This window comes from Rattus rattus, chromosome 3 (assembly GCF_011064425.1).
Source record: "Rattus rattus isolate New Zealand chromosome 3, Rrattus_CSIRO_v1, whole genome shotgun sequence".
Lineage (NCBI taxonomy): Eukaryota > Metazoa > Chordata > Mammalia > Rodentia > Muridae > Rattus > Rattus rattus.
The window spans coordinates 385,389-397,807 of NC_046156.1; the positions used below are offsets into that span (position 1 = coordinate 385,389).

Sequence of the window (12,419 nt, forward strand, 5' to 3'; positions counted from 1 at the left end):
TTTCTAGAACACAACTGTACATGAAGGGAAAGAGTAGGACATTTCATACACTCTGGTTGTACATCACAAACTTAGGAAACAAAGAAATTAATCACTGCTGAAAAATGTTACACTTGCACCCCACATTTGACTTGCAACCGAAGAGAAGCTAGTGTAGTCAGGCAGCTAGGATTATCACCAACTGAGGTAAGAAATTTGTCACTCATATAATGTAACATGAAGTCCCCTAAGCATACTATGGCAATAAGTAGAGTGTACATCAAAATATAAAGACTTAAACTACAATACAAGACCCACAGTTGCTCTAGGTTCCATTGCCCTTTCAGTCTCAATATTTTAGATTTTTTTAATATCAAGAGATAATCAATTAGGACTGGTAATGATTATAGTGTTATAGTCTAGAGCTAAGAATCACTACCCAGTCAGTAATATCAATATTTGTCTTGAGAATTTTTATCAAATACAATTTCAATCAAGAAACTTGATATAAAAAATGAAAGCAATCATGTGGTTGGAGTCATTTTGGTGTCATAAGGGGTTCCAATACTACAAGCTAGAGTCAATATTAATAAAATTTTTACCAAAATATCTTTTTCTAGGCAACCAAAGAACCTGGAAAAATGGAGTTCAAGAACTCAACTTTGGGAAGTGGCTTTATCTTGGTAGGAATCCTGAGTGGGAGTGACTCTCCTGGACTGCTCTGTGCAACAATCACGGCCCTGTACACACTGGCACTGACCAGCAATGGACTGCTGCTCCTTGTCATCACAGTAGATACCCGGCTCCACGTGCCCATGTACCTTCTACTTGGGCAGCTCTCTCTCATTGACCTTCTCCTGACTTCAGTCATTACTCCCAAGGCTGTTATGGATATTCTTCTGAGAGACAACACTATCTCCTTTGGAGGCTGCACCCTTCAGATGTTTGTGGAATTAGTACTGGGTGGCGCAGAGGACCTTCTTCTAGCTTTTATGGCCTACGACATGTATGTGGCCATCTGTCATCCTCTGAACTACATGATACTCATGAGTCCAAGAGTCTGCTGGCTCATGGTGACTGCATCATGGATTCTGGCAAGTCAGATGGCCCTGGGTTTTACCATTAATACCATGCATTATTCTTTCTGCAAATCGAGGCATATCAAACACCTCTTCTGTGAGATACCTCCCTTGCTGGAGTTGGCCTGCGCAGACACCTCGAGTTATAAGCTTGTGGTTTATTCGGTAGGTGTGCTCATGTTAATTCTCCCTCTTACTGCCATCTTTTTCTCTTATGCACGGATTTTGTTCACTGTTCTCCACATGCCCTCAAATGAGAGCAGGAAGAAAGCCCTTATTACCTTTTCTTCACACATGACTGTTGTGGGCATGTACTATGGGGCTCTGACAGTCATGTATTTCCTACCAAGTTCCTACCACAATCCCAAGCAAGACAATATCCTTTCTGTTTTCTACACAATTGTCACCCCAGCTTTAAATCCACTTATCTATAGCCTGAGGAATAAGGAAGTGACTGGGGCTCTGAGGAGAGTCATGGGAAATACTTGTCATCACCCCATACAATAAAGGTAGTACAAAGTATCTTTCTTCCAAATTTAATTACTCCTCCTTATCAGAAGACTTCTGCTCTGAAATACTCTTGAAAAGAAACTGGGCACTAAAAAACATGTATCTTGTGATTGATCGTGTGTAAATTTTTGAACATTCTCCTCACAGGTTATTTAATAGGATAAGATTCATACTGTTAAGGTTTCTCTATTATGTCTTTATTTCCTAATACAGCTAAAAATTCTACAGGGAAGTACTCACTGCACCTGAACCCTGAGATTTTATATCACATCCAAGCAAGAACTATAGAAAATAACTTCAAGTGGTGACTCATTATTAGGAGGGGAATGATTTAGGTTTTCAAAAATTTAGATCATAAAAAGTCAGTTAAATGTAATACTGACAGCAACAGATTTGTCCAATGTCCAATTTTGTAGCAACAGCATTTATGGATGCTCTGAGTGATGCCATGGGTTTGGGGGAAAGGAGAGAGATCTGCCCCCCACAGTGGTGGAAATTTGAAGAAAATCTATGCTGTTGTTCTGTGTGTAATTAAACAAACAGCAAAGTAAATTCATACTTTTCAATATTTTCAATATTTTTTCTAAGTATGTCTTTATGTCCATTATTTATCTGGTTTAAACATTTCGCAATGTGCAATATCATATAGTACCTGATGTATATGTGTAATTTTCATGGCTTTTGTATCAATTTGAGATAAACTGGGACAAGTCTGACAGTGCATCTCAGGAGGCAAGTTGTTTTCTGTGAGCATGAGACAGGATAAACACAGTTTCATAGTAAGGCCCTGTCTAAAAAATGGTTGAAACTTGGACAATAGAATAAATGACAATGTAACTTACTTTCTTGTTTATTTAAAAAATGTATACTTGAAATGAATTTTTGCTTCTTAAAATTTATTCATTTCCTATCATTTCTAGTATCTGCAATTTTATACATAAATATAATGTGTCTTTGACACACACACACACCCACACTTATCCTATCCTGGTTGCTCAACACATCTGCTTTCCAACCCCATGTCCTCCTTTTTCCCCTAAAAACACATTGAATGTAATTAATGCTGCCGATACACACATGGGTCAGGGTATTATCCACTGAGATATGAACAACCTAGCAATCACTACCCATGGAAGAAACGACTCTCCCTTCCTTGGCAGCTATTAAGTGCCTGTGACTCCTCAGCTAAGGTTAGGGAAAGAAAGCCCCTCCCCAACCCATGGTGGAATTTTTAGCTGAATTAATCTTGTGTAGGGCTAGGTAATTACAGCTGCAGTGAGTACATGTGTGCCACAGGCATGCCTCGTGCAGAGGCCAGGCTTTCAGAGCACTCTTTCCATCCTCCAGCTTACATGTTTTCACACCCTTTCCTGTGATGTTCCTGAGCCTGAAGTGGAAAGGTTGATAGAGATGTCACATCTTTTCCTGAGCAATCACAGTTGCTTATTCTCAACACTTTGGAGAGTTAAAGTCTCTAAACTAAACATTATCCTCCACAATAAGAAGACTCTGATGAAAGCTAAGAGCTGCACAAATCCATGAATATAAAATAAATAAATAGAACATAAGTTGGCATGACCTTTGGTAACACATTATCAATAGGCTCTCTCTTGCAATTAATTACAGCCTACAATTTCTCTAGACATGAGTTTGAGCATGCTTACAGCAAAAATAATGAGTTGTTTCCTGTGCAGTAGACTTCATACCTAACCAAGAAATCAGTTAGTTGCCCCATAAGTAGTGTCATGACAATTTTTCCAGTGACCATATCTTCCCTGAAAAATTTTTATTGTAACATGTAGGTTCCAGAGCAGGGCAAGATGTCTAATAATTTGTTTCTACCATCAGGGTACTTAATACCTTACAGCCCTATAATAGCTAACCAATAGGAAGAGAGATTTATAAAAAGGATCATGAATTGATCTGTATCCTACAACCAAAATCATGCAGGGTCTTTAGTAACAATGTTTACTGTGAACCTATTTAGCAATAGGGTTTACTATATACTGTAGACGATCACAAGCAATGACAATATCACAGTATGGTGTGTGTGTGTGTGTGTGTGTGTGTGTGTGTGTGTGTGTGTGTGTGTACATTTGTTTGTCTTTGTGTGCCTACTGTACAGTGAATTACACTTTTCTCTTCTTTTTTTCTCCATCTTTATTAACTTGGGTATTTCTTATTTACATTTCAATTGTTATTCCCTTTCCCCTCCCCACTCCCCTTCTACATGGGTGTTCCACTCCCAATACTCACCCCATTACCGCCCTCCAACAACAATCACGTTCACTGGGGGTTCAGTCTTGGCAGGACCAAGGGCTTCCCCTTCCACTGGTGCTCTTACTAGGCTATTCACTGCTACCTATGAGGTTGGAGCCCAGGGTCAGTCCATGTATAGTCTTTAGGTAGTGGCTTAGCCCCTGGAAGCTCTGGTTGGTTGGCATGGTTGTTCATATGGGGTCTCCAGCCCCTTCAAGCTCTTTCAGTCCTTTCTCTGATTCCTTCAATGGGGGACCCATTCTCAGTTTAGTTGTTTGCTGCTGGCTGAGTGTCTCAGGAGAGATCTACATCTGGTTCCTATAAGCCTGAACTTAGTGGCTGTATATGTATGGGCCAAATGAGGGGCAGACTCTGAATGGGTTTTCCTACTGTGTCTGTTCTAAACTTTGCCTCCTTAAATTCTCCCAAGTGTATTATTGTTCCCATTTTAAGGAAGGAGTAAAGCATATGCATTTTGGTCATCCGTGCATCTCTCGTAATTTGAGCATTTAGGCAAAAATCCACTTATCAATGAATGCAACCCATGTGTGTTTTTCTGTGGTTGGGTTACCTCACTCATGATGATATTTTGCAGTTCCATTCATTGCCTATGTATTTCATAAAGTCATGGTTTTGATAGCTGAGAAATATTCCATTGTGTAGATGTACCACTTTTCCTGTATCCATTCTGCTGTTGAAGGACATCTGGGTTCTTTCCAGCTTCTAGCTTGTATAAATAAGGCTGCTATGAACATAGTGGAGCACGTGTCTTTGTTATATGTTGGGGCATCTTTTGGGTATATGCCCAAGAGAGGTATAGCTGGGTCCTCAGGTATTTCAATGTCCAATTTTCTGAGGAACTCCCAGACTGATTTCCAGAATGGTTGTACCAGTCTGCAATCCCACCAACAATGGAGGAGTGTTCCTCTTTCTATACATCCTTGCCAGGATTTGCTGTCACCTGAGTTTTTGATCTTAGCCATTCTCACTGGTGTGAGGTGGAATCTCAGGGTTGTTTTGATTTGCATTTCCCTTATGGCAAAAGATGTTGAACATTTCATTAGGTGCTTCTCAGCAATTTTGCATTCCTCAGCTGTGAATTCTTTGTTTAGCTCTGAACCCCAATTTTAATAGGGTTATTTGTCTCCCAGCATTCTAACTTTGTGAGTTCTCTTTTCTCTATAGTTGAAGGATTGGTAAAGATCTTTTCCCATTCTGTTGGTTGCCATTTTATCCTAACCACAGTGTCCTCAGTCTTACAAAAGCTTTGAAGTTTTATGAGATCCCACTTGTCAATTATTGATCTTAGAGCATAATGTTCAGGAAATTTTCTCCAGTGTGCATGCGTTCGAGATGCTTCCCCACTTTTGCTTCTATTAGTTTGAGTGTATCTGGTTTGATGTGGAGGTCCTTGACCCACTTGGACTTAAGCTTTGTACAGGGTGATAAGCGTGGATTAATCTGCATTCTTCTACATGCTGACCTCCAGTTGAACCAGCACCATTTGCTGAAAATGCTATCTTTTTTCCATTGGATGGTTTTGGGACCTTTGTCAAAAATCAAGTGATCATAGGTGTATGGGTTCATTTCTGGGTCTTCAATTCTATTCCACTGGTCTATCTTTCTATCTCTGTACTAATACCATGCAGTTTTATCACTATTGCTCTGTAATACTGCTTGAGTTCAGGGATAGTGATTCCCCTGGAAGTACTTTTATTGTTGAGGATAGTTTTAGCTATCCAGGGTTTTTTATTATTCCAAGTTAATTTGCAATTGTTCTGTCTAACTCTATGAAGAATTGTGTTGGAATTTTTATGGGAATTGCATTGAATCTGTAGATTGCTTTTGATAAAATGGCCATTTTTACTATATTAATCCTAGAGCATGGGATATCTTTCCATCTTCGGAGATCTTCTTCAATTTCTTTCTTCAGCAGCTTGAAGTTCTTATCATACAGATCTTTCACTTGCTTGGATAAAGTCACACCAAGGTATTTTATATTATTTGGGACTATTGTGAAGAGTTTTGTTTCCCTAATTTCTTTCTCAGCTTGTTTCTCTTTTCTGTAGAGGAAGGCTACTGAGTGTTCCTCTTTCTCCACATCCTCGCCAGCATTTGCTGTCACCTGAGTTTTTGACCTTTAAAATCAAATTTTCATTGAAATTTTAAGAGGTAGCATTTGATTTTACATTGGATGCTTTTGTAAAATAACTAGAGGTTTTGTTGCTATTTAAATTACCACTCTCACTGCTGGAATTTTATCTGCTTTGGTCTTACACAGGTCTTGTGCATGCTGTTATAACCACTCTCAGTTCATATATGCAACTCTTCTGTTGTTTCTGAAAAACACTGCTTTCTTCATAATCATCTACCACTTCTCCCTTCTACAATTTTTCTACCTACAATTCCACAATGATGTCTGAGGCTTTGGTGGAAGAGTTGTTATATACGTGTCCCACTTAGAGTTGACCATTCCATAATCTCCTATTCTCTGTACCTTAGAAAATTGTGGGTCTCTGTGTTAATTTCCATCTGTTGCAAAGAGAAGAAGCTTCTCTGCTTCTCTCATGATTCAAGATGGATGCACTGGTCTACGTGTAGGATAAGTCATTTTAGTGATACTCTTTCTTCAGCAGAATCATAACTGTAGCTTCCCCTCATACATCCTATGAGCTGTCTAGACACAGATTCTTGGTCCCAGTAACTGTGCCAGATATGTGTTGAATTTTGTGGAGTGAGATTTTAAATCCAATTCAAAAGTTCTCGCTTATTTGCATGACTTTCACACTACTATTGCACAAGTGGGCACATTTTACCAGGTGGGTCATTATCATAGCTTACAAGGTCTAAGATAGGATCAGACTGATAATTTTTTTCCTTCAGTTCATCATTCTGTCACTAAGAAAGCTAGACAATAAAGAAACAAATACCAGTATGATATCTCCATGTACTATGATCCAAGCATGTTGTGCCTTTATTTAAATTATTTTAGTTATTTATTATTACTTTACATCCTGATCACATATTTCCCTCCCTCCTCTTGTCCTAATACCTCCCTCTCACCGTATCTCCCCACCATAATCTCATCCTACCTTTCTCCTCAGAAAAGGCTCAGAAAAAAGGAGGACTCCCATAGATATCAACCCATCTTAGCATATCAAGTTACAGGAGGACTAGGTGCATCTCCCTCCATTGTGGCTAGGCAAGGTAGCTCAGTTAGGGGAAAGGGATCCAAAGGCATGTAAGAAAGTCAGATACAGCCACTGCTCCTGCTGTTAGAAGTTCCATCCTGAAGTGTCTTTAGTAACCAATTGATGCCATCAAGTTCAGTGGGGTAACCAAGTACAATAACAATATCAAGCAATGTATGGAGTTTTATGGGACCTTAGTGGCAAAAAGCTTCAATAGAGATAATCCATTCCTACAATTGGGCTTTTTAATGTTAGTCTCTGATGTCTAATATAAAGTATTTAATATCTGGCACAGGGAATTGGGACCCACAATCTCTGCCTAGACAGATCATAGGGCTTATGAGAGAACTCTTAGTTGTTCCATTATGGGGTGACACTATTTAAGCATTTTTAGTATATGTGTATGCTTGTACTTTAGAAATTTTCTGCAGTAGTAGTTTTTTCATGATTTTTCATGATCTTTTTCATGTCCTCAATGTTAGTTATTTCTCATCTTATTCCTCTGCCCACCTTTTTCCTACCACATTTAACCACTACTGTTTCATTATTTCCTCCCCCTTTTATATCTCTCCCTCCCTTGAATGTTGCCTTCCTCACATGGTCCCTCACTGATTCTCTAACCTGTGTGGACATCTTGAAGGAAACACACATATCTAAAAACTTAGGGCTATTATCCATGAATGAGTGAACACACAAGACATTTTTCTTTTTGGATCTAGATTATCTTAGCCAGGATGGTGTGCAAAAATAATGAAGCTCTATGTTTTTTGTATTACTTTTAATAACCCTTTCATTTCACTTTTACTTCTCACTCTCCCTTCTTTATTTTGTCTTCAGCTGAATTACCTACTGGGCAAGAGACACAACTAGCTTTTACATACTGCCTCTTCTTGGGACTGGAGAGATGGATGAGAGGTTAAAAACTAAGCTGCCTTTCCAGAGGTCCTGAGTTCAATTCACACCAACCACATGGTGGCTCATAACCATCTAATATGAAATCTAGTTCCCTCTTCTGGTCTGGAGGCATACATGCAGCTAGAGCACTGTATATAAGGTTGTCCCTTGGTTCTGCTATGTTTCTTTTCTTCATCATTTATAAAGATATTTAATCTTACATTCGACATCTTAAAAAGTTTCAGCGATGTGATCATGAGTATATGTGACTTTCATATAAACCTGAGTATTTTTATGGTACCCTGCCTTCTCTATCAAAATAACATATACCATTTTATTCCCCCAAAATTTTCAAATTATTCTTCAGCAAATAATTATGCGACATTTTGGGACTTATCCATTGATGCTGGACAAAATTTCATTTAGAACAAAGCAATCATGTACACATTGCACTCCTCTACCTGCATTCAAATCACACACCGACCTGCATCTGAACAACTCCCATGAGCTTCCATCATTACAACTGCCTGTCAACGGCTAACCTCTTTTAATACCCCTGGTCTCAGTTTTGCTTATATTTCTCAAAATATGCTGTTTTCAAAGACTAAATGCCGTTTACGTGTTCTTGATACAAAAGCATAAACATATACATAAATTCGGCTCATATGTCTCATAATTAGTAGAATTTGACTCCTTCCCCTGATAATCTTGTCCAGGCTGTCCTGCAGCTCTCACATCCTACGCGCAATCCCAGTGGGTTTGTCCTTGGATGGTCGGTGGAGCAAAAGTGGGGTCCCACCTGTGACTTAGGAGTGAGAGCACTCCTGGCAGACCAGCTCTCTGTGGGCAGGTTTTGGGTTCAAGGACTGTGAGACAGCCCCAGCTCTGGGCGCAGATGGAGACTGGCATCCTCCTTCTTAACAACTGAGTAGTAATCCATTATGTAAATGAACCAGATTCACTCACACCCCTTCCCACAATCTTTTCCCATTCCCCTTCTCTTCTGAGAGAGTGGAGGACCCTCTAGATATTCTATCACCCTGCCATATCAGGACTTTTGGGGGCTAAGACACCCTCTCCTGTTGAGGCCAAACAAGGCAGCCCAGTTGGAAGAACATGTCCCACAGACAGGCAATGACTTTTGGAATAGTCCTAGTTCTAGTTCTTCGAGACCCACATGAAGACTAAGATGCACGTCTGCCATTTATGTGGGTGGCAAAGGGGCAGGGTTGTAGTTCAGCCCATGTATGCTCTTCATTTGATGGTTCAGTCTCTGAGAGCTCCAGAGTTCCATGTTAGTGGACACTGGTGGTCTTTCTATGGAGTTCCCATTCATTTCAAGCCTGCAAGCCTTTTGTCCAACACTTCCACATAGTCCCCAAACTCCATCCACTGGTTAGTTGTGGGTTTCTGAATCTGACTGAAACAGTTGCTGGGTGGAGCCCCTCAGGGGACATGATCCTGTCTGCAAGTATAGCAGAGTATCTTTAATAGTGTCAGGGATTGGTGCTTGCCCATAGGATGGGTCTGAAGTTGGACCGATTATTGTTTGGTCATTCCCTCAGTCTCTGCTCCATCCCTTGTCCCTGCATTTCTTGTAGACTGGGTAAAATTTGGGATCAAAAGTTTTGTGGGTGGCTTGGTGTCACTATCGATCCACTTGGGTTCCTGCCTGGCTACAGGAAGTGTACTTTTCTAGTTCCATATCCCCAATGCTGTGAATTACAGCTATGCTCATCTTCATTGATTATTGGGTACTTCTTTTAGCACTGTCTCATCCTAGAGATATCCCCCTACCTCCTAACCCCTATTAGTTCAATTCATTTTCATAGTCATCTATCCTTCTCCCCTGTTTTTCCCCCACACCTCATGAGGGACCGACCATTCCCCATCCCATCCCCTTCATTCCCATTTTTCTACTTTCATCTGCCATTTATGACTATTTTATTCCCCCCTTCTAAGCAAGATTCAAGCTTCCTTGCTTGGAACTCCTTTTAAGTTTAGCTTATTTTGGTCTATGGAGTATAGCATGGTACCTGTATTTTAGGGCTAATATCCACTTATTAGTTAAAACATACCATGCATGTCCTTTGGGTCTGGGTTATCTCCCTCAGGATTATATTCTCAAGTTCCATCCATTTGCCTGCAAAATTAATGATGTCTGTTTTCAATAGCTGAATAATACATCATTCAGTGTAGACTTAGATATTTTTAAACCTACTTTTAATAAGGGTTCTCAAAATCTTCAACATCCTCTGCTAGCCCACCATCCAAAGATAGGGGAGAAAAGATTGTAAATAGGACAAGGAAATGGTGACCTCTTTAGAAGTAGTTCCTTGGGGTGATTCCAATCTCCTTTTGTCCTGATACCAGCATTCCAGTTCAGTAGTGTCAGGATAACAAACATGAATCAGCAGCAGTGGCATGACCCAGCAGAAACTGTCTAGCCTCTGCCCAATCTGCAGGAGTCAGCAGGAGCCACCAGGACCAGCCTGGATGCCAGGACTTCTCCACTATACTTCTTTCAATGAAGCAAAGATCAGCAAACATGAAGATAAGGGACCAAGGAAGCATTTCAAAGCTAGCTAGCCAAGCATGCCTTCACTGTCCAGTGAATCTTATTTATAGTCTCTCTAAACATCACCTGTCCTCCCACAGGTCTTGCCTCATCAAAACACCATATAAGTCTGTCCTAGAAGAACAGCACTAGAAGTTGCATCACATGATATAACCAGAAACTTCAACTTCAGTGTAGATGTACTATATTTTCTTTACCCACTCTTCAGTTGAGGAAATCTAGGTTGTTTCCAGTTTCTGGCTATTGACAATAAAGTTGCTATGAACGTTGTTGAGCAAGTCTCTTTGTGGGATGGTAGAGTATCTTTTACGTATATGGAGTGATATATGTACCGCGCGTGACCTTCCGCCAGCAACAAGCACGCGGACATTTAGAAATCCTTGCTATGAGTAAAACTTTATTTTTTAATCTTAAGGAGAAGCCCGTGCCACACCAACATGGTGCACTTATAAACCCCCTAGTGCCGTGCATCCACACCTGATTGGTTGCTTTACCCATGATCTCATTAGGCATGCCCCGGAGTGGGCAAAGACCTGGCACGAAGGCACTCTTGTACATGCGCACAGTTAACCTCCTGAAAGGGGGCCGGCTGGCGCGGCGAAGGCTAGCGCCATCTTGTAATGGCGGAGGCTATCTTGGCCTTCCACATGGGGCGCAGTGGAAGCCAGCGCCATCTAGTGGTGGCGAATGATATTGCGGCCCTCTACATCTCACCCTTATAATTTATATAATTTTATAGCAGTCATGATCACCCTATCGCGTGCAATGAGGAAACTTCAGTGATGTGTAAGGGCTGATCAAAGGATCACTGAGTCTCTCTCAATCCCAGTGCAATGGATCCACAGATCCATGAGGTGCAGGAGCAGAGAACTCAGATACAGACTAATTACTGAGCAAGATAACCAAATTCTAGGGGTGGCCCCTAGTACAATGGCCACAAGTGTTTGAGTGACAACGGCCTTGTCACGTTTCTGTTGAGATCTGAGTCTGCAAACCAACCATGGTATGAATACTGATCCACAGCATAGGGCTGTATCAAACAGAGCCACTCCCGATAAGTAGTGGGCACCTCATTTGGTCCTCCTCAGCTGTTACCACCAAGGGCCATAGTCAAGCCACTCCTATAATAAAATTTAGAATTCCCAATTGTTAGTAACTACTCCAGAAAGTTCACCCACTGTACTTGTCTAACAATAGATTGGGGGAGGATAACTCCAGATACTGTAGACACAATGTCTGCAGCAGTAATGGCTGCTACAATAGCAGCGAAAGTGTCAAGGTCTTTTCCAGGACAGTTCAGGATCAGTCATTCTTCTCTGGAACAACCAGCAGACAATGGAACCATTTCTGAGATCTGTATAACCAGGACAGAGTTCTCTAGTCACTGTAGCTTTACACAGGTGGCTTTCTGTGAAGCTACAGTCTGTAAAATGACAACACCAGTTACCAGTTAAGGCAGCAAGAGTCACCAGGGAAAATGAAGGGACAAGGGTAACAGCTGGAGTCAGCAAGCAGCAGTGTACAGAGTCTGAGCGTAGGCCACAGTGGGACGGGAACACACGCAGTGGTAACACTGACTGCAGCAACGGCAAAATCTCTGTGATGACAAAAGGTGAAGGGGGGATCTTCCATCTTCCTTTCAGGGCAGAGGAATGACTCTAGGGACCCGAACCACGAGAGCTGAATCTTCATGTAACCAGGATCAGCAAGTCTCAGCAACCATCCAGGCAGCTGGTACACTCTTGTAGCATCCTGTAGAAAAAACACAAACATTCCCTCTTCCCCATATAAAATATCTGGACAGGAACATGTCAATAAGTGGATCTCTCTATTTCACCTAGGCAGAAGTATGCCTAGTTGTAGGGTGCCATAAACTTTGGCATCCAAAATTTTAAAATTGAAATAAAAGGAGCATTATTTAGCATACAG

The 12,419-nt window shown here is 40.9% G+C and overlaps 1 protein-coding gene across 1 annotated transcript; it reads left to right on the top strand.

Moving 5' to 3' along the window:
* Positions 1 to 620: 620 nt before the first annotated feature.
* On the top strand, positions 621 to 1,565 carry LOC116895196 (olfactory receptor 2AG2-like). The gene has a single exon (XM_032896538.1). It carries the CDS (start codon positions 621 to 623, stop codon positions 1,563 to 1,565), a length of 945 nt encoding a protein of 314 aa, XP_032752429.1.
* The last annotated feature ends 10,854 nt before the right edge of the window (positions 1,566 to 12,419 follow it).

What these genes read in the sequence shown, in the direction of transcription:
- LOC116895196 (XM_032896538.1), top strand. Translation starts at nt 621, where the DNA reads ATGGAGTTCAAGAACTCAACTTTGGGAAGTGGCTTTATCTTGGTAGGA.